The 21,774-nt window shown below is 43.0% G+C and overlaps 1 protein-coding gene across 3 annotated transcripts in view; it reads right to left on the minus strand.

Moving 5' to 3' along the window:
* Positions 1-5,025: 5,025 nt before the first annotated feature.
* The window catches only part of LOC124270503 (ras association domain-containing protein 10-like), a 45,062-nt gene continuing 28,313 nt past the window's right edge, over positions 5,026-21,774 (minus strand). For 2 of the 3 annotated variants that reach the window (XM_046705519.1, XM_046705520.1), the window contains 2 exons: positions 18,779-19,465; positions 5,026-8,005 (listed from right to left, as the gene is read on the minus strand). In XM_046705519.1, the coding sequence (XP_046561475.1) occupies positions 6,362-8,005; positions 18,779-18,784 (1,650 nt within the window). In that variant the 5' untranslated portion in view covers positions 18,785-19,465 and the 3' untranslated portion in view covers positions 5,026-6,361. Of the gene's footprint in view, positions 8,006-18,778; positions 19,466-20,130; positions 20,574-21,774 lie in introns of those variants that run through there. The other variant, XM_046705521.1, reaches the window with a different exon arrangement.

Raw genomic sequence — 21,774 nt, forward strand, 5'->3', positions numbered from 1 at the left:
TAGACAATCCGGTGATCAGCAACATGAGCATCGATCTGCGCATTTGGGAACCGATGACATGTGTCAGCCAAGTCAGGGAGCCTGACCACCTGATCCCGTTAGTGCATGGGTTACTGAAGATGCATTCTAACACGGATCTTCACGATTGTGATAAGTTGATGAAGAGCGTATCGAGTACGCGATTAGTTTTCAATGAATGAGTCAGTAATCAGGTGACGTTGGTGGCTTTGTTGCCAAGTGTACACTAATTGGTTTTGTCTTACCTGTCAGTCACGACTGCGTCTGTTATATCATACCTGTCAATCATTGCTGAATATGTCTCTCTTGTCATACACACTGGTATGTTCACACACAGTGTGTGATGGTATAGATGTATAACGCTTTGGTTGACCAGGGACAGACTGGCGCCTGAAGTGTATACGTGTATCCTGAATGCACTGTAGGTTTCCATTTGCAATGCATAACACGCTGGAAGACAGGGAAAACAAGTAGAGATGTGTGTGGTGATGGGTGAGACAAAGTTCGTGACAAGTGGCCTTGAGTCAAAACAGGTTCAAATCCAAACACAATATAAATTTGTATTGTCGTGTGGTATGAAACACTGTCAACTCACCCGTCCAGCTCTTTCTCACTCATTTACTCATCCATCCACTCACGGACCGCCTCCGTGGTGTAGTGGTTAGAGCGTCCGCCCGGAGAGCGGAAGGTCGCGGGTTCGATCCCCGACCGCGTCATACCAAAAGACGTTACAATATGGTACTTGTTGGTCCCTGCCTGGCGCTCGGCATTAATGGGTACAACAAGAACTGGTCGGCTCGGAGTCAGTATAATTTGTCTGAATGGGGTATTCATGCTTCACTGCGGCATGGTATCTCAGTGGGCTAGCACTATAAAACCAGCTTAAGTCTGGGCTAGTACAAGCAGCCGCACATAGACATACACACGCATGCCCGTCGTCATATGAGAGAAATATTCTCAAGCACGACGTTAAACCCAATTTTACCTCACCTCACCTCTCACCTCACCTCACCCACCTCACCTCACCTCACCTCCATCCGCTCACCAATGCTCACATCTACGTATTCATCATCCAGCTCATCATCACAGTAAAGTACGTTTATGACGAACACGATTATATACTCAAGGAAACGAATAAGGAAACACATGAAAGTACATTGTTCCTCTATTTATTCCCATAATTTCACCCACAGTACAATACATACCTTGTTAAGAAACCTTGAAAAGAATAAAAGAACACTTGTACTTTCATGGGTTCACTTATTTGTTTCCATGAGTATATAGTACGTACGACATTTCACAAATTAGGGCACTGGCGAACACACCCACCGTCTCACTTTCTCTCACTCTTCTATACAATGAGCCTTTTTATTTATTCCTTCACACGCTCATTCGTTCATTCACTCACTCATCCAAAAGATGACCATCTCACTAACACTTCCACTCAGGTGAACGACCTGGCCTCATGCTTGTTCAGACATCCGTGAGTATATTACACCTATGTAGCAACCCGTGGACCTTCAGGGGTCCAGCCTACCATGTCCAGTTCGACTGACCAGTCCGACAGGAATGTGCCACTCTCTTGAGGTGTATTTACCCAACATGCAGGGGGTCAACACAACATGGGACTGGCCACGAAAGGCCAATGATTTGTTCGCTGTAGCCGCCTATACAGGAGAGACACTGCAGTGATAGCTGTTTTGTCAACTAAGTACAAATGTACATGCTAGTACATATATTGGAAAACAATAAGCACATCCTCACCTTCCCTTTTAACTATACACCGAATGTTCAGTTAGCACGAGATCTTGTACACTGTATATTTCAAACACTGAGCCATACCATAATGAGGACAAGCCAGCAATTAAAAGTCATTAACAGTCAAGTACCGTTTGAACATGTCGCTAGATAATGGATTCAGGTACATGTTTATGTTTGCAGTGCATGTCACGTCACAAACGAAAGCAGACATGTTTTATCAAAAACAGGAAATGATTCCCCAAAAGGAAATAATGTAATTAATATGGAAATCTATTGTCAACTGTTTTAACGGCTCTTTTCGAGTTTAGTATACTGTCGTTTATGTCTGTTGGTGTTATGTCAGAGTGAGGTTACAGTATTTTGACTGCTGCTACCAACTCCCAACCCCAAACCCCAAGTAAACCGGATAGTTAGAGTCCTGACACAATTCAGATGTGTATGTATTCTTAGCACGCCAACCCTTCTCTCGCTGTTGCAATAATCTTGAATATGATGTTCAACCCCATTTTACCTCACATTCTGAAAATGTTATAGTTTGAAGCAAAGGTCATAATCGGGATTCGAACCCACGATCCGCGGACCCACTAGTCGTATTACATATAATGGAGTGCACGCACGCATATAAGCTCGTTCAGTAGAAGACGTATGGAGAACCATCAGGATTCGATCATTTACAGGCTGTAATCATTTGTCTTGAATCGTAACTACATCGTGGTCGGTTAATTGTATTGGTATGTCCACAAGTCTTAATGGGGACGTTAGTCACGATATGGCTGAAATATTGCCGATGTGACTTTAACTCACTCACTCACTCACTTAACGGGGACGGTGGGGTAGCCTGGTGGATATTTTAAAGCGTTCGCTGGTCACGCCGAAGACCCAGGTTCGATTCACCACAAGGGTACAATCTGTGTCCCTTGCCGTGAATGCTCGATTATTGCTAAACGCGACGTAAAACTACACTCACTCACTACAAGTCTAACCGACATAGTCTTGACAAACTAAGAATTAGAGAACAATCCATATTGAGCTAATCGCGTGGACGACGTTATTTAAACCATGCAATTCTTCTGTAACTCTGCTCGACATTACCACGTGGAAGATCTGTCGACACGGAAAAACTACACAGATATTTAATAAAGGACCAGACCAGCTGTGTTCCTCCTTTGAGAGAAATCCCAGGTCACGTTTACCTAACAACAGGTAATATAAGCGGACACTTCCAACCAGGAAACCAATAACAGCATTAGCGCTAATTCCTTGGGCGTAATGCATATCACGTTGCTCGTCTTGTGTTGTGAGGTTCGATTTGGTTTTCAATCAGCATATGTTGGGATTAGGGGTGTTCAACTATGGGGTACTGGATCTGCTTGGCGTTCAGTGTTTTGGGCTGCAATAAGATTTATGTCGGATTAAGGAGATATATTGTATTTGAGTAGGCATGTAAGCAAGATAAAGTGAATGCCTACTGTATTAGGGTCAGCCCCTCACCTTGCAGCTACCGTGACACATGACTGTGCGTGGGTGGGTATAGGGAGATTTATGTTTTTAATGTCAGTATGATGAGGTTACAGGTGATAGGACTGCTATTGGTCATATGTGAACAGTGCGTAATAGGTAATAGATCTGCATCCGGGTTATTTTAGTAGACGAGGCAAGGGCGACATGTTTTGTTGTGCAGAGTGGTGACCTTTTTTGTACCAGGATCAGAGGATTCTCGGTTCGCTGTAAATATCACTCTTCCTGATTAAGTCATCCCTTCTGAAGGATATCAGAGTGAGATGTATACTTTCTGGTCCAGTCGAAAGAATATCAGTTCGTTGTGTGGAGTTTCATTCCAAAATCGTGTCAGAATCCGCTTATTATGTATTCGAATTCAAATTCACCTTTATGGTTTTCATAACCAGCTGGTAACCAGCGAAAAGGTTTTATAGTTTAGGCTTTCCGTCAAATTAAGATTAAGTTTAAAGTTTGTAGTGGCCTTTAGTCGATTCTTTGGTGGTTGTTCATCTCGATTGTGATTGTAAACAAACAGCAATTGTACTTTAAATTCGGAAGTAAACGTAAGCTAACAATGTCTGGGTATCTACACATACGGATAAGTATTGTAGAGGTTCACGAACAAGTGCGTGATAAAAAGGTCATGTGATATAAATAGGTTTTATCTTCCATGTTCTAGTGTCAATGTTCCTTCAATATTCTAGTGTCAATGTTCTAGTGTCAATGTTCCTTCAATGTTCTAGTGTCAATGTTCTAGTGTCAATGTTCCTTCAATGTTCTAGTGTCAATGTTCCTTCAATATTCTACTGTCAATGTTCCTTCAATGTTCTAGTGTCAATGTTCCTTCAATATTCTAGTGTCAATGTTCCTTCAATGTTCTAGTGTCAATGTTCCTTCAATATTCTACTGTCAATGTTCCTTCAATGTTCTAGTGTCAATGTTCCTTCAATATTCTACTGTCAATGTTCCTTTAATGTTCTAGTGTCAATGTTCCTCTAATATTTTAGCGTCAATGTTCCTTCCATGCCCCATTGTCAATGTTCCTTTCAATGTTATAGTCTCAATGTTCCTTCCATGCGCTAGTGTAAATGTTTTTTCCATGCTCTTGTGTCAATGCTTTCCATGCGCTAGTGTCAATGTTTCTCCCACGTTCAGTGTCAATGTTCAGTATGTGTTTCTAGCGATTGTTTATGTTTCCCGATGATGGTCAAGGTCATCACTACTCAAGGTCACTGCTCGAAACAAAGAGGATCAGAAAACATCTAGCCCTGAGATGCCTGTCAACGCTGGATATATCCCAACACTCGATAGTCGTATCAATGCATCATATTCCGAATAATGAACAGGGGACAATAATAACATGGTAATAACCCCGACTCAGATACCCGAGGTTGTCTATCAGCGAACAATGATTATCTCGGAAGGGAAGGATTGATTAACGAGCACAATCTTCCTTCTGCTGAGAATTGATTTTTGTAATCAATCGGTTTCATTGATTGGCTCAATTAAAAGACTATCAGATTACATAAACAGTGACATTAAACTGAAAAGTGATTATCTCTTTATATACTTAATTGTACCGCCTCGAAGACATTCAATGGCCTCGCTGGTCATATAATATCAGGTTGTAATTTGCATTTAACTATTGTATAGTCGTCAATTCCCCTTGTTCGAGTCGGTCTCCCTTGAAGATTGTCAGTATCACAGAGCTCCATGCGTCGTTAAATAACAATCAACACGATGACAAAGAGTATTGAATATTTATGAACGATGATGAGAAATGGATAACAAAAAATATTGCAATCGCTGGTTTCCGTGGACGTCAACTGGAGTTGTGACGTCACGCAATGACATTATACAATGTCATTTTCAATGACATTTACACCCTCTAGAACTGGTTTCTGGCAGGCGTGTACATGTTGTAGACACAGACTTCGACTTGGAAATAACTAGCTACATGTTTGAAAGCCGGTTTCGGAAATAAATACGATGTCACCAACAAACCTGGTTGCATAATTTGTTCTTGGCATCGACTGAATAGTAATGGATTTTACAAAGATAAATTACATGCAGCTAAACCTCAACACTCTAACTTCAGGAACTCGCTTACGACAACGGATCTGAATAGTCCGTAGCTACGTAACTTAAAGCTTAGACTTTATTGATAAACTCAGACCTTCAAGGCGATGAGGTTTTCCTGTTTACAATCTCTGAAGAATTGTCTTCAGTTATGAACAATTAGTCACATGTAATATGTTAAAATTTCTGTTCGAACAAAGCCTCATGATTGGTCAGATTCTGATAAAGCGGTTTATACAATATCAAAAAGTAACTAGCTGTAAAGTTTGCAATATTTCATCAAGTCATAATGTTTCAATGAATTGAACTTTCAGAACATTCATGATTATTCTAGCCTTTCGAACAAAGACAATTTATATATAAGATGACGTTGTGCTTTAACTTAGTATTTTGAGAAGTAATTAGGCAAGTTGTTATTCTGAATCTTTTACAAAATATGTTAAGCGGTTGATTTGGACTGTCTGACCATAGATATATCTTGTATCAGTGTGCCCTATTACAGCTGGGTGATGAGATGATGAAGGCAGTATTGCGCTCGCCCTATACGCGGTCACCAGAGGCTACAGGGAATTAGGACACGTGTACGTTCTTATCGTCAAAATGCCAGAAAAGAACACTGTCAGCATTAAGTTAAAAGAGTTGCTTGAGAAAACAACGGTCGCAGTTATAGATACTTGGATAAATAGAAACAGTCTACCTCAGGAGTAGACAGTGTGTGTACCTTAAATAGGTAGCGTGTGCGTGGCCTACATCAGGAATAGGCCACGTCTATGCCAGGAACAGACACGTGTCTACACCAGGAATAGGCTGCGTTTATACCAGGAATAATGTTTTCTACACCAGAAATAGGTCGTATCTCTGCCAGGAATAGGCTGTGTCTACATGATGAAGAGGTCGTGTCTTTTCCAGAAACAGACTGTGCCTACTCCTAGAATAGATTGCCCAGACATAAATTCTGTCTAGACCATGAATAGTCGTGGCCTGCACCAGGAATAGACTGTGTCTAGACCAATGTTTCTAGACCAGGGGACTCGTCACTGTGCATTGAACTGAGCCCTGTGTCAGAGTTGGAGTCCTCATCTTTGTATTGCTTGTTAGAAGAATCTAGCAGAGAGTAATGTCCATCATTTGCAAAAGTGTACATGCCACTCGGCAGATGATACCGACCACTGTCATGGGCATTGGTCAGCCGGTCAAGTTCAGACCCCGGAGATGTGTCCGACGGACTGAGTGACCCCGTATCTGGACCGACTCGAGTATTAACAGGAGGTTGGGAATTAGCTTTATAACTATATTGTTCTTTGTTTTTCAAAATGGACGTTACTTTCTGTTGTGGTGGTGTATAATGCGGCCGCCGCCTGTAGGAGCTGTCGTTCACATAGGGAGGGATCTGATGATTGGTGGAGCTGTCTCCGTTCCTGTCACTGCCACCGAGCCTCTCCATCAGACTCTCACGAGACGTCCCTATAACATGCATGTGATTCAACCTATCGTCAAACGTCACTGACTTGTTCCTCGACTTGGGAGGAGAGTCATACACCTGTATAATAGACACTCTGTCGTCCATGTCATCCTCGGCGGATTCGTCCTGTCTCTGGTCCACATTGGGACTGTCCAGAGGGACCTGAAGACTGTCCAGGTCACGTTTGAGTGACCTGATGAGTTGCCTCTTGACCTCGACCTGCTTGTCACACTGCTGCAACTCCCGCTTGATGGAATCCTCCTGGTATTTTTGCATCATCCCTGCACTCACAAGGCGGTTCATCTCCACCTGAACCTGCTCCAGCTGCTGGCTCAGAGGCAAAGAGAGGTCAAGGTCACTCAGACTAGACAAGCCTTTACCTACACAGTCACTCCTGGCAAGAGATTCCTGTAGCTGCTTGGTGAGATCTCTCACTTTACTGTTCTCACCTGATAACTTATCCTCAAGTTTGATAATCCTCTCACAATATTCCAAATACGCTTCAATATGTTCTGATTTCACATTACCAAACAACTCATCCATACTGTCTTCACTGAGACTGTCGAGGTAAGCACTTTGAACATAATCGTCGCCATTTTGTTTCACACGGCTAAAATGGCGACGGGTTTCAAGATTGTCGATTTTGTCATCTGTTTTCTCAATTCTTTCACCCAGGTCCTGCAACTTCCGTTCCTGCGCAATGACTAGCTTCACAAGGCTCTCAAGAGAGCGCAACTTCCCTGTACTGTAGCAGTTTCTATGTGCACCAGGTCGACACCCGCAGTCGTTGCCATGACGACTCTTATGCCTGTTTCGCTTGTGTCTCCGACTAGTCCTGTACGACTCGCCGGATACGTAACTATAATCCTGCAGTCTTCTCAGCGACAACTCGACGTTATTCTGTTCTACCCCCCAGGCCTTCCAGATCTTCATGATTTTCGTTCTGGCCTGCAATGGCCGCTGCACGTCCCGCCATCTTTCAAAGATGGCGTAGTTTTCTGTCGTCTCGCCCTCGTGGTTGCCGTCTTGGTACAGTAGGGCGTATATGACATCATCGCACGTCGTCCGCTTCGTGAGGCCCGTGACCCATCTTACTGTACCGTCAAGCAATATCGGAATCTCCGCGGTGGCGTGGTCAAAGGTCATGAGATTGGGCGAACCGGGGCTTGGAGAGTCTAAGACCATCTGGAAAAGAAAAAACAAACATCTGAATATAGAGTCATTTCACATATCAATGTGAGTGTTGAGTTTAACGTCACTTTTAGAAGTAATACCGTTACATAACAGATTACTTCGAGAGGAAAATACTAACCGACACAGGTCATGGATGAAAGCGACCTTCATGAAGCCACATCATTGTGTGTATTGCCCTGCAGGAAAGGGTTATGCGAACCGGGACACAACCCTATCTACCACTGACTAATTCGAGCCCAAATGAACAAGACAGTGACAGCACCTTCTGCTGTTTTGACCTACATTACGTACACAGCTAAACCCCCAAACCCACAAGAACCCCACCAACCGACCTACTAACCTCATCCCATTCGATATATTCATCGGATGATGATGGTGAGTGGATGAGTGTAGTTAGTTTATGCCGCTTGTAGCAATATTCCAGCAATGTCGCAACAGGGGACACCAGAAATAGGCTTCATACATTGTAATCATGTGGGGAATCGAACTCAGGTCTTCAGCGTGACGAGCGAACTCTTTAACCACTAGGCTACCCCACCGCCCCTCGGATGGTGATTTAGTCCTGTTCTGTGTTCAACGTTTATGTATAATTAGCATATAAATAAACCCTACCATGACGTCCTCAACCGATTGGCCATGGTAACCCTTATGTCACTCCGTTGTCTCACTGTATGTACTTTACAGTAATCAGTAAACTCTCTGCAAACAAACCTCTCCGTGAACCATTTAATACAGCTTAGTTTCATATGCCTGGGTATATTTGGATTGTATGTTCCCGCTTGCACATCTTTGATGAGGTTGCTAACGCTGCTGGTACAGTTCCTGCAGTTGCTGACGTCATCACAGATATCGTGCTCCCCAAATGGATGCTTTACATCTGTACCTAACTATCCCGAACCTACAAAGACTATCAACATACATCAATAAATGATTAACGTTATTTATCCCCCAATCCATCACCCTTACGCCTTAATCCCATACAGTCACGCTCTGCGCAAACCGACAGCGCCCTGACCGACCACCAGGTACAGGCTTAACTACAGGTTAACGGCGAACAGCGTCCAGGTAGGGGATTACGGTGGAACAGGGACCAAAAGCAGGTCTTGTATTCGTGCTCCAATATACATTAATGATGGCGCGTGCCTTGAACATTAGCAGCTTTTAAATACAATACTCCGTGCCCGAGACGTTAGCAGGTTGACAATTGTTGGCAATCGATAAACGGCTAAAAATCCAGTGTAAAAGCAATGGCTTGGAGGACAAGCGGTTGATGAAAAATTTTCAATGGACAATTGACGCACTTGTAAAGCGCTCTAGCTGTAAACCTACTTCACACACACGCAGCACAGAACACAGTAGGGGTATTATTGTTGTATTGAGTCCACCCCCTGGGAGAGGGCAGTGTTTGCGAAGCAGGTTGATTGTTATTGAGGCGCCTTGACTGCAGTGGGACATGTCAATGCGGTATTAAAATACATGCAAAAATTCATCAGCGAGTTTACTCTGCTACCGATTAGGAGTCACATGGCAGACTTTTGTGGATTTACAACCGGGATATGGTAGTTAATTCTTAATCGCTGATACGTGATAGCGTCAACAGACAGCTGATATCCTTGGCGGGACCTTAACCGAGCACCACCAGGCGGGCAGTGAGTCTGCGTTGTCGTGAGTATCTTACATCACACTGTACTTAAAGGAAATCATCGAGCGATACCCAGAGGCTGTCAGACATAAAACAACACGTGACAAAAACATTTCACTGTAGAATTCATTCCACGTCGCAGCGGAATTAATTTACACGATACCAGTTCTACAACTACCAGATAAAAATTATGTGTAGAAAATCCCAGTGATGCAAAAGGAACACGTTGGTGTAAACATAGGTATACGTGTTATTAAGCAGCGCTTGGAATGAACTATCGATAGACACCTTTAAAAACGTATATATGGAAGACTGCATATGGAAGTTTTATGCTTGCGTTCCAATTAGAGGGGACAAATTATTTCCTTCGACAGTAAAATTACTACACCGATGCAAAAAAAAAGAATTCATAAACTTAAAAAGACATGAGCAATTGCCAGTGGTCTTGTCATATACAATTAAATTACGTTGGTCTGTATACTCGCGACGGTTACAGTTATAAATGTGTTCGCGCGAAAAGGACAATCGTATATCAGGATATTTGTTGTGGGGTCAATTGATTTCATTCGGAACGGTGTCCTCCGGAAATCCTAGTTTTACGGTCTACTGCAATGTTTCAGAATCAGAGGAACCGCATCTTCTGTCTTCTTTGTTTTAGGGGCGGTGGGGTAGCCTAATGGTTAAAGCGTTTGCTCGTCACGCAAAAGACCGTGGTTCGATTCCCCACATGGGTACAATGTGTGAAGCCCATTTCTAAAAAGCGGCGTAAAACCTCACTCACTTCTTTGTTTTACAGGGCATACCGCTTTAATCATATCCCATGGACGCGAGGTTATATTATCATCTTTATAAACGGAACACAAAATGTCTATGTACGTTTTCCAATTTCAGTCAACCTTCCAAGATGTTTCCTGAGAACATGCTATGAACACACACACACCCCACACACCCACCCCATTCCCCCGCTGACACCCAGGATCCAAACTACCACAGGATAGTCCGTCCCTGATCAACAATAGAAAACACCGCATATATTTTCCAGTCCGAATAACAGAATATCTAAATGAGTATAAAAGTACCCCATGGGTAGATTGTACAAGCTCCTACAGTGGGACCTCTAATCCATCAACATCGTCACTCCCGGGGTTTTAGCCTCTGCCTGGGTATGCTTAAGCAGGTTTACATCCCTCCCCCCGGCTCTTTCAAATGTTTTTATCTGTGACATCTGCACGGGTTATCGAAGAGCCCGTTCTGGACTTACACGACGGTGAGTTTAACGGATCTGGGACATTCCTTAGTTCGTTTTCATACTTTTACACTAAATGTTTTATTTATGTGGGGTTTTTTAGGTTTGAGAAAAGTTATTCTTTGTCAGAAGTCTATGAAACGAGTAAGCTGAGACTGGAGTGGGGCTGCTGGCAATATACACGACATGATTTAGTCAAGCCATGCTTGTGATATTATGGGACTTGGCAATGGGAGTCCGGGGGCGTATAAACTGTATGAAGAAAAGTGATCTAGATTATCGGGAGAATAAAATGCATATATGGCACATGACAAGGCTGAGACGATAACAAATATACCATATCCGAGTTTGTAGTAGTAGTAGTAGTAGTTGTTGTAGTAGTGGTTGTAGTAGTAGTGGTAGTAGTAATGCAATGGTAGTAGTAGAAGTAGTAGTAGTAGTAGTAGTAGCAGTAGTAGTAGTAGTAGAAGTAGTTGTAGTATTAGTGGTAGTAGTAATGCAATGGTAGTAGTAGAAGTAGTAGTAGCAGTAGTACTAGTAGTAGTACTAGTAGTAGTAGTAGTAGTAGTAGTAGTTGTTGCTGTTGTTGTTGTAAGAGGAGGAGTGGTTGTAGTCAGAGTAGCAATAGTAGCAGTAGTAATATGAAGAATAAAGTGTATAATACAATCATATGTCAAGATTGAGAACGTGTGTATCTATATATCTGTCTGTAATCTTGTATGTAGGATTGAGAGGGTGGCTGTGAGTGTGTGTGTGTGTGTGTGTGTGTGTTAGTCAGGGAGTATCTGTGTGTAAGTATGTGAGTGAGCGTGTGTGAGTGAGAATGTGAGTGAGTGAGTGTGTGTATATGTGAGTGAGTGTCTGTGTGAGTGTGTGTATTGCACGGTTTGCACCACACAGGGCGTATCATGTAATATATGCATATTTAGATGTATTTATGAAATCACAGACATCAGACAAGAATGTTTTTCAATAAAACACTGTAACTGGCGACTGCAACCAACTGAACAGTAAGTGAGTATTCTCGCCTTCAGAGATGCCATCATGTTCATCACAGGAGGATGAAGATCAGCTACATCAGCAACACGTGCCCAACATGCATTCACTACAATAATGTTTTCACACATAAACGACCTGCTCTATTAATGCCATCATTCTAGACTGATAGAAATCGTTTGTCCAAGCGATTGGTTTAAAGGAAAGTTAACACAACGTATCAGGTACCACCTGCTGACCGCATGTCCGGCGGTGCTATCAAATATGTATAGATAAAGGATGAGCAGGTGGAGGTCTGGAGCCACCTGGTGGGGGGATAATAACCTGTATTTACTGGGCGTCCACTACAACACTGGTCAAGCGGTCACTATGTTCTGTAGTGTTTTATCACCAACATCCCTCAACAAGAACCTGCATGGTGATACATTGACATAGGTGAGGAGTCTTTTGTGCTATGATGTGATCAAACTAGCAAGGAAACGCATAAAGGAAGACCCCTGACTTTCAATGCATGTGCTTATTAAAGCATATCTATAATTTTGTGAATTTGATGATGCGTGTGAAAATTATCTCACGCAGCCATGCGTGTGTTGGTTCGAGAGGAAGGATGATTTCGCGGGAAATTGATGGGTCTGTTGAAATCCTGAGGGGATTTGATCGCTACGCTACCTGAGAAAATGATGTACGTGGTAGAAAGGGATGACATGGCATTCATTCGTCCGGTTTGTGATGGGATGTGATCACAATATTTACACGCACTGGTGTTCAATTATCTCTGTTGTTCGTACTGACTTGACATCTATATTCATAGGAAGGGCCCATTAGCCCGAGTACGTTGTGGTCAAGCGACCTCAACCTTACCTGGTTAATCGTTGCTTTCATAGTATTTCAGTCAAGTGGAGGAAAGCACTCAGTGAAGTTGGTTCAAAATGTTTAGAATTTTTTAAAATCAACAGTAGGACCATTTGACGATAACCAGGAACTAAAACAAGGGCAAACATGATATACAAAGTTGAAAGGCATTTGAAGTGTTGAGCGCAAATGGACCTTTAAAGATCCAAATCGCCCTGAAATCAAAATTCAGTATCATGTGACATTTGAATCCTCCCGAAGCTAAGGGACTTAATTCTGCTTAATGCATTCCACGGCTATGTTTTCCAATACTTGAGTCTATCCGGGATGTCATCGACTAAGATGAATACTACAAAATACAAAGGTTATGCTGGATAGAGAGCTGGGGGGAGATGTATGAAAAGTATATCGAGTGATTTTTATTTACAAACAACATCATACAGCTGTAATACTGCTGAAACAAATATCTGATCGTGATATAGTCACAATTGTACAATCGACTCTTCTGTTGGCAGAGATTTCTTATGAATGTGGAAAGGCTTTTGTCGCTTCTATTTGTATCGTATATCATTTGGAGCCTACATATTAAATCACACTCTTATTTTAGAAATTTTAATTCAGTTTCAAATTAAAGGGCTCGCTTCACAAAACGAAGGGTATATTTATCATTATACTATGTTCAATTGTGAGTTTTGTAAGTTTACTGCAAAGACTCCTTTGAGGAGACATATTATTATATGCACTTTAAGCTTGAAATGCACCTTAGCCAGCTGTTTCATACTCTGGTATAATACATAAGGTCAAATAAGGTCATCACCTCAACGGGTTGTAATCAACGACAGTATTGTAAACAGGTATGTTTGGAACGTGTGGTATCAAAACAAAGTATCGAACTGTATCTGTGACAGTTCGATAACATCACATAATAAAAAGCAATAAAATCGATCCACAATTCCACATAAACACAGCGTTGAGTATATACCACTATCGATAGGCCTGCTGCACTAAATGATACCGATCACCAGATTAATTAAACCAGAAGAATGATACGTTCTATTTCCTGTATCTGAGCGCCATTGTAACAACAAAGAACTTGTTTATTAGGATCCACGTATCCATGTCTAATTCGATAACATGTTAGTGTATGAATCCTTGTCAGGTAAATGTAATTAGGGAACATCCTACTAGCACTTCAGTAGTACGTATCCACTTAACCCTGTTCACAGTGCAACAAGAACACTAAACATATCGGTATGCTTACGTCAAATGTCAACCGTCATTTATATAATTAACATTATCAACCTGTTTATGAAATGTTTACTTTCAAGAAGCAAGTATATGCGTTTCTTTACCTGTCGTTACAATGAACCCAGCCATGTGTGGATATCATGACAAAGGGTGTATATTGTGGTATTGAGAACGAGAGCGTGTATTTTATGCGGAACTAGACGGGTTGAGTGGGGCTAGGGAGCTGTTAGCTGCGATATATTCCCACACTCACCAGCAGGTTGTGTGTCAAGGAGGAGTGACAGGCGCCCATTGCATGGGAAATTGACATCTACAGTGATGTCTCGTTGACAGGTTTACATGTCGATGTCACAACATGGAACATGCTTGCTGATATGGGACAGGCGATGTGATCTTGCCGATGTGATCTAGGCGATGTGATCCAGTTATGGTCGAATGATCAAACTCAAATTCATTTCATCTGAGTATAATGATTTGAAATTTAGAACTGGGCTGTTTGAATTCTTGAGTTGAAAAACAAAGTGACACCAGTTGGCCAAGTCCTTGTCATATGGCGGTTGTAACTGATAAGGTGATATATTGGGACATGTCGATCGACGTGTTTGGAGGTGCAAGTACATTTTGTAACTGTTGTTTGGGGTGATAGAGCTTAGAGTATTATAGAGGTAGCAGTAGAAGGAATGGTGTCAGTAGCAATAGCAGCAGCAGTGTTGGAGGTGGGGTGGTTGTAGCAGTGGTGTAGCAGCAACAGCAGCAGCAGTGGGTGGAGTAGCGATGGTAGTAGCTATAGCAGCAGCAGCAGTGTTGGAGGTGGTAGTGGTAGCTTGATGGTAGTAGGTTGTAGCAGTGGTAGTGGGAGTAGCGATGGTATTAGCAATAGCAGCAGCAGTGTTGGAGTGAGCTATAGCAGCAGCAGTGTTGAGGAGTGGGTAGCGATGGGTAGCAATAGCAGCAGCAGTGTTGACAGCGGGTGGATTTGCAGTGGTAGTGATGGTAGAGCAATAGTGCATGGTGGGGTGGTTGTAGCAGTGGTAGTGGGAGTAGCGGATATAGCAGCAGCAGTGTTGGAGGTGGGGTGGTTGTAGCAGTGGTAGTGGGAGTAGCGATGGTAGTAGCAATAGCAGCAGCAGTGTTGGAGGTGGGGTGGTTGTAGCAGTAGTGGGGGTAGCGATGGTAGTAGTATGGGGAGTAGCGATGGTAGTAGCAGTGTTGGAGGTGGGGTGGTTGTAGCAGTGGTAGATGGTTGCAGGAGTAGCGTTGATGGTAGTAGCCATACAGTGTTATGGCAGTGGGAGCAGTGTTGGAGGTGGGGTGTGTTTGTAGCAGTGGTAGTGGGAGTAGCTTGATGGTAGTAGCCATAGCAGTAGTAGCTAGCAGTGTTGGAGGTGGGGTGGTTGTAGCAGTGGTAGTGGGAGTAGCGATGGTAGTAGCAATAGCAGCAGCAGTGTTGGAGGTGGGGTGGTTGTAGCAGTGGTAGTGGGAGTAGCGATGGTAGTAGCAATAGCAGCAGCAGTGTTGGAGGTGGGGTGGTTGTGGTAGTAGTTGGTAGTAGCAGCAGCAACAGTGCCGTGGTAGTAGCAGTGGTAGTGGGAGTAGCGATGGTAGTAGCAATAGCAGCAGCAGTGTTGGAGGTGGGGTGGTTGTAGCAGTGGTAGTGGGAGTAGCGATGGTAGTAGCTATAGCAGCAGCAGTGTTGGAGGTGGGGTGGTTGTAGCAGTGGTAGTGGGAGTAGCGATGGTAGTCTCAACAGTGGTCACAACGATTTCTAGTTACAGTAAATTGTTGTAGTTGCTGGGGTGACGCCAGCTGTAGTCGTAATAGTAGTAGTAGTAGTAGTAGTAGTAGTAGTAGTAGTAGTAGTAGTAGTAGTAGTCATAGTAGTTTTATACTCGATGCTGTTACTTCCGTGGAAAGACTTCACCTAGTAGGAGTCGTAGTCGTAGTAACAGTAGTAGTAGTCGTAGTAGTAGTAGTAGTAGTAGTAGTAGTAGTAGTAGTAGTAGTAGTAAATGAAGAAGATGATGATGATAATGATAATGATGACTCCACTACAAGCTGCAGCAGGAGCAGTCGTAGAAATAGTAGTGTAAATGATAATGTGCATGTTTCCCCTAACTCCTTCACAACCCCCCTGATTCCACCTAACCCCACCCAGTTCCACGTGGCTCAGCACCTGTACATTACGTGTATGTGACAACACATTAATGTGTACAGGGTGACAAGCCTTCACCCTCCAAGTGTGGCCGCTTATCTCCTGCAACCCTTGTCTCACCCCTGGCCACACCCCTGGTCGCACCTAGCACAAAGGGTAAGGTCTCAACATGAATGTAGCAGTTCTAGCCCAGCTGTCACCACCTTGCGACAAAACTGTTATTTCTGGAACAATTGTCGATCTTTATCGTGGTACAGATTTCGACTTGTATTGACACGGGGCGACATTTGGCCTCTCAAGCTGCTGCAGTGACTTGGCCGTGATTGTCATCGATGTAGGCATAAATGAATACGACATGTCGTGGAACAATCAGAACAAAACGTATACTTTGTATATAATTAAATTATTCACGTTCGCATTGAGCAGGGCTTGCGCCTGTTGGTCCTTTTAGTCACACGTGAAATATGTGCAATAGTGATGATGATGATGATGATGATGATTGTGGTGGTGGTGTGATGATTTGTTGCCTTAAAGCAAGAGGAAATAAGGGGAACATAGATCAGAATACTAATTACATAGGTACATTAATCTCATTCCCTGTCGTTGCTATGTTTGCGTTTCGTATTTCGTGTAGGTCGTTGGAGTTGTTCTTTTATATAGCCCCGTTATGTCAGAGTCAATAAATACAACGTCCTCTAACCATTTAATCATGTGTTAATTGGAAGAAAATATTTGAATCTAAGTTCAAACACGCGCATAAAGGAAGGTACTTACAAAGCAGGCTTCACACATTCGTGACGACAGCACGGATACAGAAATTGCCCCACATATAGTACGTACTCCATTTAAACAGACATAGTGTATAAATAATCACCAATTCGACCCCGTTCAGAACAACAAGACTCACAACCCCACTCCTCCGTTGCCGTGCCCTCACGTGACATCTGACACGCCCAATCATCAAGTTAAGAGCTCTTACACAATGTCAATAGATAGAAGGGCAAGTTTTCAACCTGACTAACACGAGTTGCGGCCTGTTCGATGTGCGGTATTGTATCAATAGACGGGCTGATATTCATCTGTGATATGCATGCTTGAGGGATGTATCATGCTCTAGAATGTATTGCGATTACATACAGAATACTTGAATTCACACGATCAACACACATGTTTTTTCCCACTAGTTTGGTTGGTTGGTTGGTTTGTTGTTTAACGTCGCACTCAGCAGTATTCAAGCTATATGGCGGCGGACCAGACAATCCAATGACAATCCAATCCAACAACAGCATGAACATCGATCTACTCAATTGAGATACGATGACAAGTGTCAACCAAGTCAGCGAGGCTGACCACCCGATCCTGTTAGTCGCCTCTTACGACAAGCATGGGTTACTGAGGATCTTCACGGGTTTTTCCCACTAGGTCTTAAGGAGATCACGGGACAAAGAGAGGGGACAATACCTACAAAACACGCGGATCTGCAGTCTTCAATTGCCGAATATGAACACTTTTGTTGTAGATAGTAATTCTGGTATGTCGACTTCTTTTATAATGAGTACTCTACATTGATAGATTTTTCGAATATCAAACTGCCGGGCGAAAAAATATTTAAAGGCGAACCGAAAATAAAGTATACACATGGAAATTTGATTTGACAAAAATATTCAAGTAAAAACGGCTCTTGACAGTTTAAACAGTACTGACAGTACATGTAGAAGAATGAGTGTGTGAGTGAGTTTAGTTTTACGCCGCTTGTAGCAATATTCCAGCAATATCAAGGCGAGAGAACCAGAAATAGGTTTCACACATTGTAAGCATGTGGGGAATCGAACCCGGGTCTTCGGCTACCACACCGCCCCACCCGTAGAATATATAGATTAGCAGTGATGTAGATTTCAATGTGTAAAGCAACATGTATGACAAACATGCATATTAGGAAATATCAGTGTCAAATTTAAATCAATATTATCTGAAGTTAATAACTGAAATAGTATTAAGGAATTGATTGTTTTGAGGGATTTTCTTACATTTCAGTTCATTTGAATTTAAAAGTATGGTTTTTTTAAGAAAGAAAAGGATATGGCACAACGTTAACTTATCCTACTCCAGGGGCTGGTGATATCAAAAGATAGAAGTTGCATTTCAGTACATCACGAAACGTCATTACTGCCGAGGGAATGCAGCACGTCTCATATGTTACGTTTTGGACCAATCAAGTGCAGGAGTAGTGATAATAAAGCTGGAGGCATAATCGGTTTGAAACTGGATTAGAAATCACATCCTTTTTTTCATCAGTTATAACAGCATGAGATCTTTTAAGCATAGTATATACGCTGATAATAGTGAAATTAAGATTCCGAGGCATTTTTCCCGCATCAAGAACATATACAGTGAAACCCCGTTAGTCCGAACACCTTTCAATCTGGAAACCCTACTTTCCGGACGCTCACTGATGGGAACGACTACATGTATACAAATGACACTTCTCACAAACCATAATTTGTTAATCCGGAAACATCTTAATCTGGACGATTTTAGAGAAAAACGTAATGTCCGGAAAAACGGGGTTCCACTGTATGATTGCTTGACCGATTGATTGGATGAGTGATTGATTCAAGCTCTACGTACCTCCATAGTTATGTGTGAAACTGGAGAAGGAGAACCTGTCCTTGGTATAATCCAAGCATGATCCACAGTCACTTCACAGACTGATATCCACTAACTGAGCACACCAAGATATAGATGAGGTACATATGAACTTTCCCGTCCAGTTCTTTGTCCGCTTTGGTAATGAAATACAACGAGGTTGTCACTTCTCATATACGTAACAAGCAATGTAACGAATGCATATAGTCACCTGAATTCGTGTATGGTACATCCACCGTGTTGCACATAACCTTAATATAGGTTAAAAGCAAATCTGGACACATTAATCAGATGTTGCCAGAAGTCTTAAAGTTGCCTGTAATTCCGGGTTCCGGGGAACGGCGGTTATTTAACCATATTTGTTGCAGGAGTATGTATATCCGTGTGTTAGAGCAGACACAAGTGATAGATACGTTGTGGCAGTTCTGCAACACCTGGAGCATGGACACCTGTTCCCTGCCTCGCTCTGCCTCGAATAATTAAACACCTCCGTTATACACCTCTAGTTGCCGTCGTGCTGTCGTTGTGCAAACTGCAGCGTTATCCTCTTGGCTGTCGACTCACATGTCTGTAACGCTGCTAACTCCACCAGCCTACTCTCACTGAGACGTCAACGGAGGAGAAGCGACTTGACAACCGCCCTCACTGAGGTAGTTCCGCTTGTGACTGCTGCAAGGCAAAGCGAACATGTGAAGGAAGCGATACGCTACTAGTGTCAACGTACGGTGATGTTCGATATTTAAGCAACGCCAGGTGATCAGGCCAGGCCATGTGGGTACAGGAAATTTGAAACTGTGAACGTCGCGTATTATCATGTGTATAATAAAACATCGATTAAACAGAGCAATAATTATTTTACTGTAAACCGCTCGGGTGATCATACACAAGGGATTTCCTTAGTGGTGAAAAACCTTTCCTGGCTTCCTGGGTATCGGAGGGAGAGTGACATCTGTCTACACACCCTACTGCGCCCCGACACAACCCCCGCCCCTCGTCCGGCACACACACACACACACACACACACACACACACACACAACAACAACAACAACAACAACAACAACAACAACAACATCAACAACAACAACAACATCCTCGGGTTCACAAGGACACACACACACCTCAACAACATCCTCGGGTTCACACTTATTTCAAACAACAGAAACGAGCATCCACTACCTATGTGGACACGAGTCGTGTCCCCAGCTGACGTCGTTGAACATACTCATGGCTAACGGGTGAGTGCACGTTCTACTCGAAACCCTCCCACCCCCGAGCTAACACACGTTCTATTCTCAGGCCTGTGCGTGTTGCGAGATCCGACAATTACCCTACCTTGACTGCGCTTCCTCAATGCAGCCATCAACCGGCAAATCTTCGGGTGTAAAAACACCACCTTGTAGGCTCCCGTGCTCGTTACAACTAGAAAAATGATCCACAATACGACACAAATTACTGCCACTACACACCGCACAGCTGGGACGATTTGAATTTCCAAGACCTCGCCAGGTACAACCATGGAATCACTACATCCGCTGATATACAGCTGATACGGTCAAACCCAAGGGTGGGGCATCGACACTGCCTGTCCACTACACCGGTCAGCCTATCGTCAACACGGACTGTGTCCACACTGCGTCGGCCAAATCAAACGTCGGTATCCCCGGTCTTCCCCCACACCCTCGGACTCTATCGTACAACCCTGTCGGGTAATCCCCGGTAATCTCATTCAGAGCTGCGACGCCTTATCTCAGCCCCAAGCCGCCTTCTACGACTGAAAGCCGTTAGAGTTATAATAGCAGCATACACTCGCTCCAAGGCTCTCATACACAGGTGTACATATACCGTGATACACCAGTTAGGCCGCTATCATTGCCCGCTCGCATTCCGCTGGGGCGCTGCGGGGTGATTGTGTTGGCTAGTTATTACATTACATAGAACATTTATACCCTGGCTTCAAAGGCGGAAGAATTCCGATGAAGGAGGATGACAATATCAGTTACTACTCAAAGAGCACACAATACTCAGTCAACAGTATATTATAAAACAACATTTCCCCACATGCTTCAAATTCTCGAAGAAAAAGCTAAATATTTATTTTAGTCTATATTTATGTTATAATTTTTCTAATAAAACGTTTTAAGAAAAATCGACCATAGATGAAACTGATCACGCAGATAGTTTAAGTACCATAGAAGTAAACGTAAACATAAGCTTGTGAACATAGTGTCTTATTCTATGAGCGGACGTGTTCAGATTAGCAATATGGAACCTAGCCGATTGTAGGTTTGAAAGACGAGTCATGTTGTGAAGCTGTTTCCAATATATAAGAGCACGAAACGCGATCTACGACAGCCTGTCTTCGGCCGTTCCCTTAACACCTGATAAAGTGGAGTTTTAAATTGGCGGGAATTACTATGATTCACGGCTCGTGTTCCAGGGACAATGTTTCGGCTTGAACGGCGTTTGATCTCACGTGTCACGTGTTAGAGGGGAATATATGATGAGTTGTCACACCTGAGGGGAGATACAGGTGAAAACCAATTATCCCCATCACCAGGCCGTGGGGAGGGGGAGTACGTTGGCCGCGAGTGCGTAGGAAGAACGTGCTGGAGCTAGGTACAGCTTGTCTGCTGTGGGAGGGTGTTTAAATATGGAGCGCAAGTGCAAAGTGATGGTGCATTTTAGAAGTACAATACATTCGTACGGAAATATCAACCAGAGTCGTTTTTCTTCTTTGCTGAAGCTGAAGCTTTTGTCTAAATGCATGTGAGTGTGACTGAGTGCGTACGCGCGTGTGTGAGCGTGTATGTCAGTATATATATCAATAAAACACTCCAAGTCCAGTTTCTCAATGTTGGATTGTTTTTTCGAAGGGAGAGAAAGGACACATCAAGTAAAAACTTGTTTTTCAGGATTTCGATACATTGATATAATAGAAATGGTTTCATTGTCATATTTGGTCCGTGACAAAGTGCT

Source organism: Haliotis rubra, unplaced genomic scaffold (assembly GCF_003918875.1).
Source record: "Haliotis rubra isolate DU_JTF1 unplaced genomic scaffold, ASM391887v1 Scf152, whole genome shotgun sequence".
NCBI lineage: Eukaryota > Metazoa > Mollusca > Gastropoda > Lepetellida > Haliotidae > Haliotis > Haliotis rubra.